Source organism: Ostrinia nubilalis, chromosome 2 (genome assembly GCF_963855985.1).
Source record: "Ostrinia nubilalis chromosome 2, ilOstNubi1.1, whole genome shotgun sequence".
Taxonomy (NCBI): domain Eukaryota; kingdom Metazoa; phylum Arthropoda; class Insecta; order Lepidoptera; family Crambidae; genus Ostrinia; species Ostrinia nubilalis.
Genome location: NC_087089.1, coordinates 2,166,303 through 2,188,128, shown reverse-complemented (window position 1 = coordinate 2,188,128; position 21,826 = coordinate 2,166,303). Strand labels below are relative to the sequence as shown.

General features: G+C 39.1%; 3 protein-coding genes across 3 annotated transcripts in view; 1 reads left to right on the top strand and 2 right to left on the bottom strand.

Moving 5' to 3' along the window:
• The window catches only part of LOC135079879 (titin), a 104,377-nt gene extending 103,915 nt beyond the window's left edge, over positions 1-462 (bottom strand). Inside the window, exon 1 of the mRNA XM_063974521.1 lies at positions 290-462. The gene's annotated coding sequence lies outside the window, so the exon portion shown is untranslated. The remainder of the gene's footprint in view (positions 1-289) is intronic.
• A 2,197-nt stretch (positions 463-2,659) lies between these two features.
• LOC135080107 (xaa-Pro aminopeptidase 3-like) lies at positions 2,660-12,035 on the top strand. Its single transcript, XM_063974792.1, has 10 exons — positions 2,660-2,840; positions 2,925-3,199; positions 3,680-3,829; positions 4,468-4,604; positions 5,069-5,307; positions 6,093-6,263; positions 6,910-7,016; positions 7,623-7,760; positions 8,831-8,951; positions 10,038-12,035. The coding sequence occupies exons 1-10, from the start codon at positions 2,807-2,809 to the stop codon at positions 10,205-10,207; spliced, it is 1,542 nt and encodes a 513-aa protein (XP_063830862.1). The 5' UTR covers positions 2,660-2,806; the 3' UTR covers positions 10,208-12,035.
• A 202-nt stretch (positions 12,036-12,237) lies between these two features.
• Positions 12,238-21,826, bottom strand: part of LOC135080100 (amidophosphoribosyltransferase-like) — a 35,491-nt gene continuing 25,902 nt past the window's right edge. Inside the window, exons 11-14 of the mRNA XM_063974782.1 lie at positions 19,292-19,419; positions 17,289-17,510; positions 16,218-16,338; positions 12,238-15,186 (exon numbers count right to left, since the gene is read on the bottom strand). Of these exons, the coding sequence (XP_063830852.1) occupies positions 15,032-15,186; positions 16,218-16,338; positions 17,289-17,510; positions 19,292-19,419 (626 nt within the window). The 3' untranslated portion in view covers positions 12,238-15,031. The remainder of the gene's footprint in view (positions 15,187-16,217; positions 16,339-17,288; positions 17,511-19,291; positions 19,420-21,826) is intronic.

The window sequence follows — 21,826 nt, the reverse complement described above, 5'->3', positions numbered from 1 at the left end:
TATGTTACTGTAGTTTTCAGGGTCAGCCTGACTGTAGAATTATAAAATTGCAGTCACAGTTAACTATTGACTAGTTCACGTGGGAGGGTATTTGAAGGTTTTTCACATGTTATGTTTACAAAAATCTTTAACCGAGGTTAGTTAGGTAATCCTTGCAGCGGAGCGTAACAACTAATGAATGACTTACAAAACGATGTAAATGTAGAGAACTTTATCGATAGTTTACTATCGACTAGGTAAATGAATAGAAACTTTGAGAATCGAGAAGAAGCCATTAATAGTGACTAACCTTTGTCGTTGCAGCGCACGTAGTGGTTCCAGCAATTTAAAAAAATAAACAGGCACTGTTATGAACACAATGTAACGGCACGATAGAGCACAGTTTACGCGGCCGGTGGGAGGGCAACACATGCGCGCGCGTCGATCGTTCCGCGCTGACTGCTGCGGAGACGGTGAACGTAGCTTGACCTTCCTGCCCACGGAGCCTAGACAAACCTCTTGCGGGTCCGAAAATTCGCTTTCTTGCCAACTTTTCGCGGGTGTGTCCGGCTCAAAGGACCATATTGCCAAAAGACTAGTGCAACATAATGAAACGAATGAGTGAGATCAATGTTATCTAATCATTTAAGTGATCAATATTCAGAATTGAATTGAAATGTAACACGTTAGGAGGGTAAGTTTTAGGAATTCAAAGCAGACTAATCTGGTGCTATTTTTGACGTAACTTTATTATTTTCCCTAAAACCAAATAACTAGATAAACATCGAACAGCAGGTTGCATGCCAATCATACATAAGTAATGAAACACGAACACTATACATCTGTTCTGCAGATCTTTACATCCGTCATCGTGGGTAGTAAGCAGAAGCAAGAAATCGCCTTGATTTGGATCTTTATTCATTTATACGTGCTTCCGTCTATAGTTCGTAAATTGATTTGTATCAGCCTACGAGTGAAGGTAAGAGATTTCGTAACATCCGCCGGTATTGTACGAAATAACTGTGATTTAATTAAGGCACCGGCAGCGGATCAAATCGTAAAACCTCTGGCATTGTACTTGACATTGCTTCGTTACTTTAAAAGTAATTTATTTAGCTGGAAAATCGTCAAACCTTATAAAATATAAAATATTGCAACCATTATTGCAACAGACATTTTTCTGAACATTGCGTTATTATTTTTACACGGTCATTGCATCTATAATGCTAAATATAATTTATCCAGAACATGTCATTTATCTTAAAAACCTGAGGCAGTCGTTTTTCCAAGTGAATAAGCATGTTCTAGTTTTTTTACATAATAAGCGTTGTTTTATGCTTAGTACTTACACAGGTGCCACAGGTGATATAGCAATTCTAAGTTTTAAAACTTATTTTTAATTAGTCATTTTCCTACTTTAACTATTAAAATGTGGGTATATTTTTTACACAATCAGCAATAACGTAGGTTTGGGTCGCCGTTTCAGCTTATTGCGTTAATTTCACGAAAAGCTTAATAAAGTCGACAGACACCACACCACGATAAGAAATATTGAAATATTTTCCACTCGATTAATCCTACCAAAAAGTTTTTCGTGTAGGTTGGTATTAAGTAAGTCACCAAGATGCGACCGTATGGCACACACTGTGAAAAAGTCACGATTTCATGTATAGCCAAGCTTCTAACTCTACACGCCCTTACTGTAGGTAGAGAGTCTACTATACTGTACCTTAGTTAGTCAAAATATTATTCTTTTCTTTCCCACTGGGCACTTTGGGCACGTGCCCAGGGCCCGGCAACGGAGGGGCCCCCATCTGCCCAAAAGACCTTTTTCCAGATGATAAGGGCCCCTTGATTCTTATGATCCATAAGTGCCCAGGGCCCCTAAGAGGGCCTTGATTATGACGTGGTATCAGGAAGTCAAACAATAAAATCTAAAGTTGGTAGGTACCAACATAAAAAACCGCTATGTAAGTAATTGAAAATAACTATGTGTTTGCAACTTATGCAATTAAAACTGTTAATTTTGTTTATCTGGGTTCGAGTCCCGCCTTAAAGTAGGCGCACACCGTTGATTTTTAGTTGGCCGATAGTTGTGGTGCCCGATTTTAAATTGTACGAAGAATCAGCCAGATTCGCGAAGGCGTAGTGTGCGCACTCCCTTAAATGCCCATACTGATCAACTGCCCGACTAAACTATCGGCCGACGAAAAATCAACGGTGTGCGCCTACTCTTAAGCAGTTTCGATTTTTCGAAGTTGTTTATTTAAAATTTTGTTTATCTGGTTTCATCCAAACTCAAGTTATAGGGTTCCCTTCCTTGCCCATCGTTTGTTTCGTCTTAGCGGGTGCACACTGCCGTGCCATGGCCGTGCCCCAGCATTAATTTAACGCTAACGTTAACCACAAAATGCGTTAACTGTAAAAAAAAAAAAAGCAAAATCGTAGGTACTTGTATTTAAACAATAATTATCGCGATTATGTAATGTATGAATATTTAAAATTGTAATATGCACATCGAACAATATTTTATTGCAAAGTAGCGTAAGATCCAGCAAGGTAAACGGGCTGTATGAGGGACTCACTATTTATTGTTGCTTTTTAGGGTACAAGTAAACCTTATACTGGTATCATTTTTTTTCAACTGTCAACGTCATTTGAAGAAAAAAAAACAACTGTCAGCCAGTCAAATGTCATTAACGTCAAATTCAGTAGTCAAAATTGCTTTGTTTACCATGGCCTAATAATTTTTGATAACGCAAAATCCATCAACAAGCTCAAGCAACAAGCAAATAAATTAAAACTCACGTCTTGTCCATTCACGAAAATGAATTCGCTGTGTAAATTGGCGATAAACATTGGTAAGTGAAGTCAATAATCATTTATAGGTTAGGTATAAAGTCCTAGAAAATTCAAATCCGAGGTTGAAAATGCTGTTTTTTCAGCGGCCAGAAATCGGAGAAGGTTGTTGAGGCAGGTTGTTAGCAAACAGCAGTCAAGATGGACGTCTACCATCGAGAATCCGCCCGGTATGAAGCCTGCACCACAGTTCAGTATTCCCCATGGAATCTTTGGGCAGGCTACTTGTCATACACACCCTCACTTGATCCAGCCGGGACATTTGACGTGTGGCATCAGTCAGATGGAGTTCAGAGAGCGAAGGGAAACATTAGTCAACAAATTGGCGGCAGAATTTGAAAACATGCATAAAAGTCACATTGTAAGTACACTGCCACTACCCTTAGTCTACTCAAGCTATCTTTAAAATAATTATTTAAAAGTCAGGCCAAGCTATCTTTAAAATAATTATTTAAAAGTCAGGCAATTTCTAGAGGTGAGAAAAAAATTTGCCGTGAAGAAGAAGGAAAGCTTCAAAAATTCTGCTTAAAATTTTAAATAGAAATTAAAATTGAAATTAATATTTAAATTGAAACCCCAATATGTGTTGTATACTCTAAATATCTTAAATGTGTATTGCTATTGGTGTACCTTTATCAATAAATAAATAAATAGAATCTTTTTACAAATCAACAAAATGTTATCTATATTTTATTTGTTGCTTTGATGATAGAATTTACGTAATTTATTGAATCTATAAATTATTACCTATCTGTAATACTGTAGTGATTTTAGTAACATTAAATACTAGTTGCAATATCAAAAAAACAGTGTATTTTAATATTATATTATTATCTTTCAGATAGTAATACCGGCAGCCCGCAAGCAGTACATGTCGGACAAGATCCCGTACGTGTTCCGTCAGAACTCGGACTTCTTCTACCTGACCGGCTGCCTGGAGCCGTCCGCCATCCTGGTGATGGTCAAACCTGCACAAACTGATTCTTTCAAGGTTATTGAAAATTTAAAACAACTCTAAATCACTCCTCTACTTCAGGGTTTGATAGAAGCTCATATAAAGTACCCATTATTCAATTGTCACAGTTGTGCTTGATAAAAACCAATTTCATAGTTCTCAAATGCTACACTTTATACATGATTACACAGCATAACATTTTGGCTATTATATTACAGCCACAGATAACATAATACTAGTCTACAGTCATGGTCTGCTCTCAATTTTAATAAAGTTCTATTTCTCCCACCAAAAAGTCAGATAGAAATGTAAAACTCCTGCACCTTTTACTAACAGAGAGTGCTGCGCATGAATGAAATAGACCTTAGCTTAGAGAATGCCAAACTTGATTTGGTGATTCAGTTTTATTCTCAGCAGTCAACAAGTGAATGAGGGCTATCGTTTTAGCGCTCACCAGTTAGCGCCACTGTAGAGTAAGGTCCTGTCACTTGCTAGCAGCGAAGACAGTGGCACCAACTGGTGAGCGCTAAAGTGGTACGAGGACTATCGTATTTGCACTCATCAAGATGGCGCCACTGTAGAGTAAGGTCCTGTCAATCGCCAGGGGTGCCAACTGTTAAGTATAAAAACGATAGCCCTCATTGCAGAAGTTTGAAATTCCCCTCTATTCACAGAGCGTGCTATTCGTGCACGAAAAGGATGCGCACGCCGAGCTATGGGAGGGCCCGCGCACGGGCTCTTCCGCCGCTGCTGGACTATTCGCCGTCGACGAGGCGCGCCCCGTCGAGAACTTCGCGGGGTTCATCAGCAAGTAAGTTCCCCATATTGACAAAGACAGCCCAAAACAGCAAACCTACACAGTGTCAGTCCAAAACTCTGCTACAAGAGTGGCGTTCATTAAATCTTCCGCGTGCAGTTGTTTGGACACGCAGGGCACGACGACATTCATCGACTGAGGAACACAACCACACCTTGCACTCCCAAGTTTGAACCACCTGAACAGATGGTCCTTACTACGGCCGATTTTGATACAGGGACGCGCGCGATAAAGTTTTTCTGTGACAGAAAAAAATCCACGCGGGTGAAGCCGCGGGCGGAAAGCTAGTAACAAATATATTAAGTTCCTGATCACCACATAGTCCTCATAGTATGAAAGTCGGAAGAGTCGAGTTTTTACAGTTCACAGAAAGTATATCAATTGGCCGGTCCACTACCCTAATAAAGGCTATATTTAGCAACTCAATAAAATCAAGATCTCAACCTTTTCCTGCCCAGAATAACCGCGTCTTCAAAGCCAGCAGTAGTCTGGTACCACGGCGACAGCCCTGCGAACCCAGACATCCACAGCACCATACAATCGGCCGCCAAGGCTGCGCAGGCGACGGTGGCCGACCCACAACGCGCGTTGCACTTTATGCGCGTGCACAAGTCGCCAGCGGAGATCGAACTCATGAAGGAGACGTGCTATATCGGCGCGCACGCTATGAATATGGCCATGGCTACTACCAAACCGGGTGAGTTTATATTCTCATCGATTAATTTAACACCAGATTGTGGTCAAATACCTGCCTTGTTATGCATAAAAAAAGAAAAAATAATAAGCATGTGAGACATCCACTCAATGGCCACATGGCCAGCCAAGTTAGACATTTGCCGCTATATTTTAAATCAGTAACTTGACTTCAGGTCCTTTGTCGTCTAGATGGGGCAGAGGGCGTTCAAAACAGTCCTCCAACGCGTTCGATCTGGAGATTCCCGTTTGATATCGCTCCAAGTCTTGCGATTTTCTTCGCCTCGTCTGCTACAGTACGCCACCAAGTTTGTTTGGGGCGACCACGTTTGCGTTTTTCTTTGGGGTTCCAATTCAGAGCCTGCTTGGGGATGTGATCGGGGTCCCTTTGGAGCAGTCTTTCCCAAAGTGGGCGATAACGCCCCCTTGTGGGCGCTGCAGGATTAAAGGGGGGCGGTAAGAGACCCAGAAAAAAAAATCGGGACTTTGTGTAGAGGCTTGGGAGGCGTCATTTACTAGGAGGACTCTTAGACACCGACTGAGCACTCGCCACTCGACTACAAATGGGGGCGCTAAAAATAATTTATTCTCAAAGTAGGCAGTAGACAAAATAAGTTTGGGAACCGCTGCTTTGGAGAGTGTAGCCGATCCAATTCCACTTCGTCAATCGGAATTTCGTGGCGAGTTTTTGAATCAGTGGTTTGGCAAAAACGTTACACAAAGTCAGTGCCTTACCACATTCTCAATAGAACTCAATTTGGCTCACAAACTGACGTCACATGTTTCCAGGTGTAACAGAGCACCAAGTGAACGCAGTCCTGGACTACAGCTGCCGGCAGTCGGGCGCGGAACACCTGGCCTTCCCGCCCGTGGTGGCAGGCGGCGCGCGCGCTACGCACATACACTATGTGGCTAACAACCAGGTCTTGAATGATGGAGATATGCTCCTTGTGGATTCAGGTGAGTATAAGGAGTGTCCAATAATTTTTTCCTGCAGTGGAGACTGAATAACCTGATGATGTAACAGGTCGCTCGCAAAACACGTTTCTCACCTTTTTTTAAAATTACATAATGTACATCTTTGTCCAGCAGTGGACGTCTTTCGGCTGAAACGAACGAACGAACATATTTTATGCTTCAATCACATACATATTCGTTTCGCAACTATCTGTCTCCAATGCTCATCCCAACATCTCGCTATGAGTGAGAAGCAGGGATGTTATGGATATCCGTAACCGTAACCGAAACTTTCGGATATCCGAAATAAAAAAATATCCGTAACCGTAACCGAAACCGGTATAAAATTATTCCTATATCCGTAACCGTATCCATAACCGAAACTACAGATCCATAACATCCCTAGTGAGAAGGATGGTCTGCCATCGACGGGAAACTCTCGCTACATTGTAACCAGAAAAGAGAACTTGCAACGAAACTTCACAATCCATCCACATCGAATACTGCCTTTTAATTCCAGTTTCTAAAATTAAATTACGTAACTATTTGGGTGGCTTTTTTCCTTACTACCGAGTTCTATTATGAATTCTCATCTAATGAAATGTAACATATCTATTAATAACAATTCTATAACCTCCCATTGTTACAGGTAGCCAGCGGTGGCTGTACAACTCGGACATCTCCCGGACATGGCCCGTGTCCGGACAGTTCTCCAAGTACCACAGGATACTCTACGAGTTGGTGCTCACAGTTCAGGTATTATACAGCTAACACTGTAATTTTACTAGTCCTATAAAAACACTCAATTACGTCTAGAAAAGCATGATGATTTCAATGAATATTAATTTCATTTTAGGTGCTTTGAAATTGATAAAATAATATTCAACGAGGTTTACCATAGTTGGAGCCAATAAGTGTGCTGCCACACTGGCGGATTGCAAGCGGTTTCAAAGTACTCAATACTCAATAGTTTATTGCTTCCATAATATTTACAAAAGGTGTTATTGGTAAGGTAAGATACAATTATGGACCCTGTCGGGCACTGGATTTTAGGAGAGAGGAAACCTGCCAATGTGGCAAGGCCCTAAAGATAAAGTCCCTTACCAGTAGCGCCAACTAGTGAGAGATAAATACAATAATTTCCAAAACTAGTGACGTTGTATCGATCTTTGTTGCTCATAAAAGTTTTTCGATTGGTTTTTGGTACAGTCAGCGTGAAATAGTTCGTAACAACAAAAGTTGCCAAAAAGTTCGCAACACGTCTTGTTGCAATGGGAATTATTAGGTTGTGTTATCTTTTATAACTTTGGGTGTCACGAACTAATTGACGCAGACTGTATGAACTGCCCCAATGTCCCGCAGTTGCGCTTGATAGAGATCCTGGGGGAGCACCGGCCGGCGCTGGACCAGCTATTCGATAGCATGTGCCGGCTGCTGGGCGCCCAGTTACAGCAGGAGGGCGTGTTGCCGCGGCATATTGATGGCAGCGAGCTTATCGGGGTGAGTTGTTTAAAGCGTTTGATATTGAAATTGAAGAAAAGTGTTATTTTTCTTCGCATTTATAACACATAGTACAAATTATACTGGAGACTTGAACAAGGTGTATCTTGACATGTATACTACTACCAGTCTACCACACAGTAAAAATACCAAATCATTTCCTATTTTACGGAACTTGTTAAAAGTTCTAGGTGTACCTTTAGGGAGTATATTCGGTCCAACTATCTTTTAAATTTAAAGGCACGGGGTCTCTATCAGAAGGAACTCTAGGGGTGGAATCTACATTGGCGTGGGTTAGCGGGCAAGGAGATAATATGTTGGATGGTTAACAATCACTTTCCCTACAATTTAACGTTCCACCAAACTCAATACGCTTTCAAAGATAACCTCGTAGCCGCTTGCTCACACTTGACATGACACAACTGATTGACAGTTATCTTTTTCTGCGCATCAGTCGGGTGTTACGTTTAGGAATCACAAACCTTCCGCTCTACAGATTTATAGAGATAACATAATATTAAGATTGGTACTATTAATCATCAATAATAATTTGCAGCATCTGTGTCCGGCGCCGACAAATTTATATTGCAGTCCACGGCCTATGCAATTTGGACACGAGTCTGTTCACAGAATCAACTACATTATTTGTGAACATTGTGCTACTCTAGCTGATTATTTCACTATACCACGGAAGCGATAGATTTGTTAGTAAAAAATAGTAGCCAGTAGACTTGATAAAAAAAGGTATTTAAGTAAATGAAAATGAACTTTATTGTGAATGTGAATTTAGGTAAACAATAGCAGATACATGGCTTAATAATAGAAACGCTCCAAATTCTACCTATGTATGTTTATATCCGTTGTCTAGTACCCATAGTACAAGCTTTGCTTACTTTGGGACTAAACGCAGTGTAAAAATGTCCAAAGGATATTAAAAAAAATACTGTAGGGCCCTTTTCTTTCAAGTTTTCTAAACCGGTAGTTATTTGAAATTAGCGTCAATAGCACTCATTCGAAACACAAAATACAACCTTCTTGCCGATCTTATAAGTATAATAATATTCCTTCAGAAAGCGTACCGGCTGTGCCCGCACCACGTGTCGCACTACCTGGGGCTGGACGTGCACGACGCGCCGCTGGTCCGCAGGAACGTGCCCGTCGCGCCCGGCATGGTCGTCACCGTCGAGCCAGGTAATAAAACATTGGCGTATGTAGGCTCATTTTTCAGGGACGTCCCTGAAATAGGGATGTTTCCTGGGTCAAAAAGCAAGAGTTTTAATTAGTCCGTCAGTTAACTTATCAAAAAATACTCCACACGTATTTTTTACTTTTTCAAACTAATGAAAATTTAAAGAGAAAGCGCGCCAAAGTTCATAAGAAAAGGCCCGTGACGTCAATGAGTGCATAAAAGTGCCGCACTTTGTGACGTCGCGCGGAACTTCAACGCACCATAACTATGTAATTATTTGTTAGATTGACAAATAAAAATATAGGTGTCTAATATTTTTTGATATTAAACATGACGGACTAAAAAATTTTTTTTAGGAAACTAGCCTATTGTATAACCGTCATCATCATCATCATCATTTCAGCCATAAGACGTCCACTGCTGAACATAGACCTCCTCCAATGACTTCCACATCGCACGGTTGGTAGCGGCCTGCATCCACCCTCAAGGTGGACCGACGACCTGGATGCAGACCGTCATCTTCGGTAGCCCAAAATCCTGGGGGGAGGGGCATGGCTCCTTGTAGACTACAGACTTTTATTCGGCTGATAGATGGGCCCGATTTCAATTGGTATGAAGAATCGGCCGATACCAAATCGGTGTGATGTCCGCACTTTCATACATGTCCATGCTGATTAACAGCCCGATCCATCTATCGACCAACAGAGCCTATAGTTTGCGGCTAGCCTAAAGTTTGACCACGCCACAGACTCATCTCAATAAAGCAAGTAACTAAATTGTACTTTATTGCAAGTCTCACTCGGCCAACCGATATACGTACAACCTACATTCGCTTGAAACGTGCCGTCTCTTTCTATCGCGTAAAAGATCCCTTTCTTTCAAAACGGTAGGGTTGCCAATTTTGACACAAGTCTAGCGTGCGGAATTCCACATTCATGCGCTTTCTCTAAGATAAGCCGTTCCTAAACTACGGAGTGACACCTCCTAGGAACAGTCACAACGGATAATTTCCATGTGCACTCTGCTGAACCTCAAGGGTGGCGGACTGTATTGACCAATTTGGTAATAAGAAAATCGTGTATCCCCAGGTATCTACATCCGTCCAGACGACACGTCAGTGCCTCCAGAGTTCCGCGGAGTCGGCATCCGCATCGAAGACGATGTACTGGTCACGGAGGGAACGCCTCTCGTCCTCACCGACGCCGCCGTCAAAGAAGTGAGGGACGTCGAAGCGATTGTGGGCAAACACGCACATTGATATAAGGGTCATTTTCAAATACCTCGGCCGAGCTAGGATGCGCGCCGTGATAAAATCTGAACGTTGATTTTAGACGACAAAACTATGGACTTATCACGTAAAATCGATAAAGCTTATCGCGCCGCGCATCCTAGGTCTACAAGTAGACTCTTTGGAGTGCTTTAGCAGAAAATAAATGAATTTTAGTGTCACGAAAACGAAATCATTGAGATTTACATTGACATGTGACATAAGGCCGTTGAAGTGCTTTGCTTGCAGTAAATAAATTATGTTAATTAGCAAAGGTGTTAAAATTTTACTAGTATAATTAACCGATTGAGTCCCAGGCGGGCATTAAATAATGTCATAACAATTGATTATCTATTGTGTCTAGATTCGCGGAGCTTGAAGGATTAATAAACCTATGAAAGTCGTGGCGCTAGTTGATACGCAAATTGAGACAATTATTTTCAAACTTGCTATCTGCTTTCGTAAAAATTGTATCGTCAGAAGACTATAAATTAGTATTTAACAAGCGATACATAAATTCTTTTAATTGTAACCACCACTCATGAAATTGCATTAATTTGTGACAATGAGAAGTCGGAATAGTCGATTTCCAGTTCCTTTCAACTTTAAAAAACGACAGAGGCAAAGTGACTTAAGATTTCCCGTCCATTTTGGACAAATGGCATCAATATAATGAGGCAGCGAATTATTAGTCAAATATCAGATTCAACAGTATTGTAATACAGGGTGTTAGAGTAAACTAAACACCACCTACCTCATTCTATGTCACAACTGTCAGCTTTTTAGCGCGCGGCCCGCTCGCTCGGCGCTCAACTCTTGATAACAAACTTCAATTTACAAACAAAACACCAAAACCGCGGGTAGGAACTCCGTTTGTAAGGTTTAAAATGTTATCCGATATGCGATAGCGTAATCATGCACCATTTCACTGCTCAATGCTCATAGATGTACTACATCACAGATTAAAGAGTACGTCCATGAATTAAATGTTATTTTATTTTAAAACAATAATCGCGGTCACATAACTTTTGTTTACGCCTGCCAGTAGCATGACATGAATCGACATGTCACGCGCGGTCGCTTCCGCATCCCGGCGAGGACTAGTTCAGTAATCTTTGAAGGGGGGCGGGGGGAGGGGCGTGCAAGCGCCGCGAGTAAGTTCATTCATTCGCACAACTGTTCGACATCGTTCGATTGTCGTTGCTATGGTAACTACGAAGTTTGGTTTAACTACGCTACGGGCGTTGCGTATGCGCATAGGTTAGCAAGATAACTTTAAAGGACCTACAAACTGGTGGTCCTTTAACCAGACACTAACACCCTGAGTACACCAGCTTTTTTTAACACGTTCTTGAAGCATCAAACAAATGGCAAACTTTGAAACTTTTATCGTTCATTTAACAAGAAAGTCGTGTAAATTATTGTTTTTATCTAAATGACAAATTAACAAAGTAATACGTACTATAATTCCAAAAGACTGATGTCTGTTTAATGTCATCCAAATCTATTAAATATCGCGAAATGTTTATAACATATAATAGATTAATTTTTTAGAAAAAGTCCGTTTGCGAACTGTGTACTTATTATACATGGTTTTGTTATGCAGTTGTTTATATCCGTTAAATGTGAACTGTATTACAAATATTTATTTATAACATTGTATATTTATTTAGCACAACTATGTATTGTTTGTGATACCAGAATACGTCTTATGTCCTTGTGTGTGGCGTTGTACAGACGGTAATAGTTCCAATTTGTATATAGATGTTATGTGTAAATAATAAAAATCGCTCTATCACGTTTTGTGTTGTCGACAAAATACTGTCTTTTATTTGACCGAGCTTCTACCCAATATTATTCTATACCTGATAGATTACACACATTCAAATGTTAAAAGAACTTTTAGAAGGTACTTATAATACACAAACTCCCTGCATTTATGAACCTACAACAGTCCTGTCGTTATTACGCTTGCTGAAATTCACGCAAAAGTAACTCATTTGTAACAAAATAATACAACATTTATATAAATAAATCAATATACTTCTTATAGGATTCAATTGTATAGTTACATTGTACTAAAAGGGTACAACTAAACAAAACATGTTAAAATATTTAGTTCCTTAACCTACGACAGACATGGAATGCCATATTTCAATAGAAATGCAGTACAAACAGTCACATGAGAAAATATTGTACCTTTGAGAATTACCATCTAAAAATGCCAGGGACAGATCTAATAATTATCATTCAAGACAGCATACCCATATTTTAGTCACAGTCAAAACTTTATTTCAGTCTAAATTTGTTGTGACTAATAACAAGTGCAATAACATTATTTATTTGTAATAACATTTTCAGGGCACTGAAAACAAATAGCTTGCCCTACCGCCACTTCAATAAATCTCCTAAGAAGTGGCGGAAACCCAAGTCACAGTTTGTTTATTTGACTTTTGAGTAGGACGGATTTGGTAGGGGATTTTTTTGCAAATCTAATCGGACCCCATTAGAATCGAAGTCTTTATGTATATGTTACGGTTAATGTGATAAATTGAAAATTATTAATAATAACCGGTTATTATGAATAATTCCCGACAGTCGCGGTAAAAGTGATAAATTAATCACATTTAACAGTGATTATTTAATAATTCAGCCTTAGTACTAACAAATTTCATAAAAGAGAACAACATCTTGTGTACGTGTTCGTGTACAGCCAAACTTTTGAACGTTTTGATATCATATATTAATATAATTTGACATAATGAGTTTGGAATGTTTCTTGCATAATATTACTTTTCCATGATGCCTTTAACATAATGTTTTGATTTAAAGTGAAAAATAGGTTAAGGTGCGGCGGGGGTGGCCCTTGGGCCACCCCTAAGCCGCCTATTTAGTTTTATACACACATAAATGACCTCATATTAATCACATTTACCAAATCATGCGGTAATTATTCATAATAACCGGCGATTATTCATAATTTTCACATTTATCACTTTGACCGTAACATATATATTCTAAATAGTTCTTGTTAAAAAAGGGTACATTACAAATAAACTTCTAGTCAAACGAAATTTTGACTGGCACAAAGTATTGACTGTGACATGTACTGAAAAAATACAACTTACATTTACTACACACTTACAAAAATGCGATTCGATTAACCATTTGGCTAAACTGCCCCATTTATACAATACTTATGTTAATATTAAAATTAAAACTTAAAATTATATTCGATAGTCGAAACCAGCACGACTTCATAAAAAAATAACATAGATTTAGAAATATCTAATAATAAGGCACTTAGGGGATATAATATAAGATTTTGTTGACACAATATAATATAAGAATGTATAAATAGTGTACTTTCCAATTGTATATTAACCATACTCTGCATAATTGACACACAATTATCATCATCTAATTTAAAAAACCTTAAATATAAATAAACTATCTCATTATCTTCTTAGCACATGAAAAAGACAGTTTGTTGAAATTCAATATTTCTTTTGTTGAACATAAGACTATTGAGGTTTTTAACAGATCTTGGTTTTAACAGTGTTTCTTTTTATCTTAAGGAATAAAAAAGAAATATTGAGTAACACCTAATTAGTACATTTTTTTGACATTATCCATGACATGGTTGGACTTTGCGATGAAAAATTTACCTATGATGTATTTTCTACAATTCCTGGGGTCAAATAGGTAAAGTTCAAAACTTTAGAGTTTACAAACCCACCATTTACATGGGTATTTTAAAATAACAATGTAAATAATTCTTATATTTTATCTAACAATACCGCGATAAGCTTCTGTTGGTCCCATTTTCACGTTATTACCTAATTTAGTAACAAGCCAAAAAATATAAAGGCTTGTAAAATTACACTGAACAAAAAAGCTAAAATATTCATTTTGAGTATTAATTAAGTCAACACCAAAACAAATTATTTTTCATTCGAAAACCTGTTAAAATTGACTCCATAACATACACTGAGGCTGTTCCTTAGTACACTAAAGATGTTCCTCAGTACACTAAAGATGATCCTCAGTACACTAAAGATGTTCCTCAGTACACTAAAGATGTTCCCCAATACACTAAAGTTGTTCCTCAGTCCAGTGTCGTTTCTCAGTACACTAAAGATGATCCTTAGTACACATATTTTCCTCAGTAAACTTAAGATGTACCTTAGTACACTAAAGATGTTCCTCAGAACACAGATGTCCCTCAGCATACTAAAGTTGTTCCTCAGTCAATTGTTGTCGTTCCTCAGTACACTAAAGATGTTCCTCTGTACATACATACACTAAAGATATTCCTGAGTACACTAAAGATGTTCCTCAATCCATTGTCGTTCCTCAGTACACTAAAGATGTTCCTCAGAACACAGATGTTCCTCAGCATACTAAAGATGTTCCTCTGTACATACATACACTAAAGATATTCCTGAGTACACTAAAGATGTTCCTCAATCCATTGTCGTTCCTCAGTACACTAAAGATGTTCCTCAGAACACAGATGTTCCTCAGCATACTAAAGATGTTCCTCTGTACATACATACACTAAAGATATTCCTGAGTACACTAAAGATGTTCCTCAGTCTATTGTCGTTCCTCAGTACACTAAAGATGTTCCCCAGTACACTAAATCTTTTACTCCAGATATTCCCCAGGGCACTGAAGCTGTATGTCTCTCAGTCCATTAAAAGTTGTTCCAAAGATGTTCAGTGTTCCTCAGTACACTAAAGATGTTCCTCACACAAATTCGTCCTTTCCCCAGTACAGTACACTGAAGATCCAGTCCACAGTACACCTACACTACCAGTCCATATCTTCGGGCAGGCCGCCAGGGTAATCCCCGGTAAGACAGGCGGTGCAATGGCCGCCGACGCCATCACTCGGCGTGGCTTTCATGTTGTAGTGAATTGCGCTCACCAGACCTTCTACGCTTAGGTACTCTAAACTGTCCGCACCTGGAATTAAGATAAATTTTGCTTAAATAGATCATAAAAATCATATATCTTCTACAAATAGTATTAGACGTCCTTCACGCGATGAGTAAATACTAAATCTACAGGGTGTTAGGTAAATGGGTATATGAGCCGACACTAGCCCATGTTAACATGGGCATATAAATGGTATGGTGAAGTCAGAAACTTGATATCATGATTTTTTTTTTAATTTTCATACAAAATAAATTTTATAAAATCCGATTTGTATGAAAATTAAAATGAAGATATTAATTTTCTGACTTCACCATTCCATTTATATGCCCATGTTAACATGGTGTCGGCTCATATACCCATTTAACTAACACAGGGTGGATAAAAATCACGATTTTTTTATTTCCATCAAAAAAATCTGATTTTTTTAAAAAAATCACGATTTTTTTGATTAATTTGATTTTTTTGATTTTTATTAAGTTCTGCGATCATTTCTTTAGTTTTTCTTACGGAATACATTTTTATTTACATAGAATTGATGTATGGAGCAGGCAACACCGGCAAAAAAAATTAATTATGTGGTTATCTGAAAAATCGCAAATGTGATTGTATGGAAAAATTAAAATTTTCAGATTCTCCATACAAAACGACAGTTTCATACATTAACATCTAATATTAACATTGTTTTCGAACATTACATTTGATTAATATTAACTCCCAGCCATTCATTAATTCCATTTTCGATCATTGATTTAAATCAATGATTTTTATTAAAAAAATCATGTAATAAAAATCGTGATTTAAATCATGATTTAAATCAACTTGATTTAAATCATGCAACCCTGAACTAACACCCTGTATAAGTACCAATATCATCCATCAAGCCCTTTGTAATTATACAATCGTCTCTTTCTTTTAAGTTCCTTTAGTCTTTCTTTTAAATATGACTCTTTTTATTGGTCCTTCGAGCCGGATTTTAACCAGCGACCAGCTTCAATCCATCGCTTTACCAAATGAGCTATCGGAGGTGTTGTCAAAAAACATTATTAATAAGAACTCACCGACGTGCTCGGCGAGCTTGAAGGAGTCCATCTTGTTGGCGATGAGCTCCTCGCGAGTCGGGATGTTGATGCCCATGTAGCACGGGTACTTTAGCGGCGGCGACGCTATCCTGATGTGCACCTGCGCGGGACGACACCATATTTAATTAATACTTAAAGTAGTCTATATCGACCGGTACCGGGCTAGGATGCGCACCGCGATAAAATCTTATCGATGATTTTTGACAACGAAGGATGGGTTTTTTAATCCTGCAAAATCGATAAAATGGCTCGACAAAACTTGCAAGCTTGAGCTAATATAAGCCCTGTAAGGGGTCATCCATAAAGTAAGGGGGGGGGGGGGTCAACAAAGTGTGACAAGGGGTGGGAGGGGTCCTAAGTTTCGTGACATCACATTTCAAAATCTAATATATCTAGAGGTACTAATCGCGTAATTTGAAAATATTTCCAACTCTATCTTTAGGACTATACGGATTAAATTGTTTTGTTGACGAGTTCATACCCGCTAGTAGTATACAGTGTTAGTGACACGCGCCGATCGCGTACGAGCCCTTTGACTAATGCCATTTCATAAAAAAGTACTTAATTTAAGTGGAAATAAAACTAATTTCGGAACTGCTGTTTCAATTTAATAATTTTTCGAAGTGTAATTGCAAAACCTGTGACGTCACATAGGGAGGAGGGGCGTCTAAGAAATGTGACCACCTGTGACAAGGACGGACGGACGGACGGGGGTGGGGGGGGGGGGGGGTCAAAAAAAATCATTACAGACATGTTAACCATGTGTATTCTCTGCTCAAGATGAAGTCGCCGTAATTTGATACCGAATAGCTATGTCGCCGCAATAAGCCGTGTAAATGAAAGGGAAGTGTACAGAAGAGTGTTCACTCAGTGTAACTCCCTCGCTCTGTAATTTCAATTCGTCAAAGGGTATCCTTACACTTTCGTTCGTAAGATAACTTTTACGTTTCTCTGTACGATGTTCACTGCGCGAGTGTTCAGGATAGCTACCTGTGACTTCCCGATAATGTTACATAATGGAAGCACGTGTTACTAAGTGATTTCTCTCACCTCAGCAGCGCCCGCGTCGCGCAACAACTTGATGATAGGTCCGATAGTGTTGCCGCGAACAATGGAATCGTCGATGAGCACAATTCGCTTAGCGCGCACGTTCTCGGAGAGCGCGCCAAACTTCTTGGCCACGCCGAGCTGGCGCAGGCGCGTGGACGGCTGGATGAACGTGCGGCCCACGTAGCGGTTCTTGCACAGTACCTCCATGAATGGGATTCCGGACTGTGGAAAACAGATATTCATTTTTCTGGCTTCATGAAACATAACATTAAATGTTATCCTGAATTTTGTTAAAGTACGGCCAACGAGAAGCGATACCAAATGTAAACAAACCCAACAACGGTAACCCAAAGAATATATTTACTCTGCTCTGACGAGAAGAATGGCGACTCCATAAAAGAAATTGACTTTTTCTTACACACTTAACGCCATCTAGTGGGCGACTTTGGCACTAAGGCGGTATTTAATCTGTGCATAAGGATACGTATTTTATGCTATGTTAGTATCATGACAAAATCAATGACATAATTATTATTATGTCATTGATTTTATGTTCTACCATTATTTTTAATCAATGCACAGACTTTTCTCTTTATTAAATATGATGTCTTGTGACTTAAACTAAAACACAAGATAAAAAGTCACTGTCTCCAAACTTAATGCTAGAGCACTACTGAGTCTGTATCTCACAATCACACTAGACAATATCTTCAACAGAATGATAAAATGTTATTAACACAATAGATAAAGATTATCACGAAAATCTTTGACCTAGCCGTTTTTTTATTTTGAAAGTTGTGACTTTGGTTGTGACAAATTATTCACCGATAAACTGACAAATGACTTAAGTGTTGTCCTTTGAGAAAAGTCATTATTAGATTTTTTAGATCGGGGAACACATTGAACAGCCCACCTAATAAAATCGACGGTGCTGCCTACAAAGTCGGCCAGGCCTGACGGTAACTATGACGATAACCGGTGCTTTTTGTATGGAATTTGACAGATTTTTGACGTTTGTCAAAGCTAAAGTAAGATAGTGCAACCCAGCCTAAGGGTTTGACTTTGACATATTATTATTTTGGCGGGAGAACGAGACATTACGACAAATACACAAGATGGGAAGAGACAGAATAGATTGTCAATTCGACAGTCGAATCGACCTTTTGTATCGCTTCTCGTTGGCCGTACTTTACTTGTTTGAATAGTGTACAATTACACTACTACCGTTCTATTCATGAATAAATAACTCTTAGCTGAGTAGGCTCGATTCAAGAGATATGAGGTTCCATTACTTTGCGTTATGCCTATACACCGCAAGAACATACTCTGTTACATCTGTTTAAGAACCATTGTGGTACTCTCAGGCTAAGATACAGATCTCAAAAACAGTACTTTCATCCATGGGACTATTCTCACCTCTCGTTCCCATCGCTGCAACTCCTGTGTAGCCAGGATCTACAGCTTGACCGCCAATAAAAAAAACAACCAGTGAAGGTCAAGTTTGTCCCGGGCGAAAGTTAAACTGTTATTGGTCCCGCAACGCGATTAATCAGAAGAACATAGGAGGAGTTCGAAGTTAAGGTTCGACTTTATTTTTGCAAGTATAGGCTTTTAAAAAGAACTTACACGTCCCAGTATTAACCCTACTACAGCTTCGGGACAATAAATGGGCCAGTGCTGAGAAGAAGCAGCAATAGATAGATAGTCATTTATTGTCAAAACTGTGCATACATTATTGTTACATGGATGTTAAAAGTTAATTAACACAGGAACCAAGAGTTTGAAGAAAGAAACTCAGTGACTATTGTCAGCCTTTTTATCAAGGGTTTACATTTTACAGTCTTTAAATACAGTGTGGCCCTAGGGTGTCCCCCTTAAATACATAAATATCTATATCATAAATATTAACACTCGTTTTTTATTAAAATTTTATTATAATAAAAAAATATGAACTGATAAACATTCTATGGACTTTCCTTCAAAACAAATTGTCTCTATCATACCTGTCTGGCGTAGCCGTGTGCAGCGGCCGTGCCGGACTCGGGCACGGACGACACGATGTCAGCGTCGACAGGCGACTCGCGCGCTAACATACGCCCGCACTGCAGACGCGCGGAATACACCATTTGACCTGATTAGACCATAGGCACAGAATAAATAATAGTAGTACCTACAGAAGGATTACTCCGCAAGACGATTTAAATAAATGCGAGTCTTGCTACCACGCGATACAGTGTAATTCAGCTCGCACAGCACTACGTACCTACAATTTTATTCACCTACAAGTTTTGTCTCTTTCTATCGCGTGTCTCTGAACTCTTCTTACGCTGTTAGGGTTGCTATGCTGTCTAGTGAAAAAATAGAATTAATCTACTTAGGTATTTGTAAAGAGGTACGTATGTAGGTAAGTATTAATGTTATTTTACCTTTGTAAAAATAACATATTAAATATACCTACTTGGATAAAAAAGTACTTATTTTAATACAATGTCTTCATTCATACCTATTTTAACATAAGACAAATAAATTAAACATACCTACTATCACAGAAGAAAGAATGACATCATACCTACCTACTTACTACGCAAACACGAAACGGCTACATCCTAGAACGAGAGGCGTCACCCGAAAACTATATTTGTATTTGGCTTTGCACAAACTTATTCTAATGTTACTCGCTGTACTTTGGCAACAATTTATTTTTTACTGAATATTGTTGGGGTACCTATACATCATGGTAAAAGAACTAGCTTGTCGTAATTTGGTGTATCGATGTTACTCTTCCTTTTCATTTACCTACGCGGAAAGGTAATAGTTAAAATTTTAACGATAAAATTCTTAAAACATCATAGGTAAATTGTATTCAAAAGAAATTATTTATTAAAGGCAAAACATCAAGTCCCGACGGGCGCGTGCGTAACACTCGACTGATATAATACCCGCCGGCGGGGCGCTTCGCTGTAAGTAATTATCAGATGTACCGCGTGGAGTGAGCCAGGCCTGCCATAGGTGATATTGAGTGATTTTAGTAAAATAACATTGCATGGGACTTATGCCCGTATTCACAAACGATTCTTGCTGAAGTAAAGCAGCAAATCAAATGCACAGCGTTGAATAGATCTCTGTGATTGGTTCGTGTGTAACTCTGTGTGTCCACGCGCACTGAGAGACCTCATAGTAATGTTTGTGAATACGAGCGTTAGAACTTTTAGAGTGAGTAAAGTAAAATCATCTTCTTCCTATTATTTGGTCTCGGCTCTCCTCTTTCTACGGTGCCAGGTCAGTCTGTCCTGGATTGTCGAAACATCAAGATAAGTTCTTTGCCACCGAGGATCACCAGGTAGGTGGACAGTAAGCGTCCTTTACGATGTGGTCATCGGGGCATCTTATTGTGAACGAGTGAAATCATCATTTCAGTCACCGCTGAACATAGGCCTACCCCAATGATCTCCGATTGACCAGTTGGTAGAGGCCTGTATCCAGCGCCTTCCTGCTACCTTTACGAGGCCTTCGGTCCACCTTGTGTTATGGGGTGCTACTTGACCTAACCTTGCCTATCCCATCGACCGTCAATTCTGCGTACATTGTTGTGCCCTGCCCATTGCCATTTCAGCTTACTAATCCATCGGGCTATATCAGCGAATATAATTTTTTACGGATCTCTTCATTTCGATTCGATTTCGTTCGTAAAGAAACACTGCGAGCATAGCCCTCCCTAACTCCATCAGTGCAATACATTACTAATATTTAGTGTCCGACCGAATGTTCGGTTTCGGTTTCGTTTTCGGTTGAGTTTCGGTAAAAACATGAGTTTCGGTTTAGTTTCGTTTTCGGCGGCAAACTTGCCGAAACTACGACCGAAACCGAATGTGCATTCGGGAGTTTTCGCGCTGTTATCAGTCATGTTCGGCGCGTTGAATGAGTGAATGAATCCGATCAGAGCCAATGTCGTGATTCGCTCGCTTGTTTGTTTGGTGTTAGTTTTGTTGTGGTGGCGAGTTTTCGAGTGATTTATTTTGAATTTGGTAAGTTTTATCTCGTTTTATGTCGTTATAACATAAGAGCGGGTAGTAAACATAAAAAAAAAATATTCAATATGACTGATAAAAGTATAATCAAGTTTAATCTAACCCATGAAGAACGGTCACGCCCCATACAAAAAAAAACCAGACCCGACAGAAACGTGACATACCTCAGTTTTTTTGTCATGTCTTAATTAGTTAAATTATATATTTTTTATATTCGAAATCTATGTATAACACCAAAATATTACCCTTTGTTTTTGTTCAGGCGTTATACAAAAACTAATACAAAATGCCTATTTATCACCAAAATTGGTAAATGTATGTACCTAAATGTCTATTACAGCTGCTATGGAATGTATCTAGGTGGCCTGGAGATACAGCCGGATTATACAGGGTGGTTATACATATGGAACGATAAGTGATCTCACTCGATTATTTCTAAACTATACAAGATATCGAAAAACTAGTTACTGATTCTGAAAGTGCTTCACGAGCTCTTTCAAATGGTACCAA

Excerpts from the sequence above, each read along its gene's own strand:
- LOC135080107 (XM_063974792.1), top strand. The coding sequence starts at position 2,807 with ATGAATTCGCTGTGTAAATTGGCGATAAACATTG. Across the intron at positions 6,264-6,909 it reads TATGCTCCTTGTGGATTCAG|GTAGCCAGCGGTGGCTGTAC; the intron begins GTGAGTATAAGG and ends CCATTGTTACAG. Across the intron at positions 8,952-10,037 it reads GGTCGTCACCGTCGAGCCAG|GTATCTACATCCGTCCAGAC; the intron begins GTAATAAAACAT and ends GTGTATCCCCAG.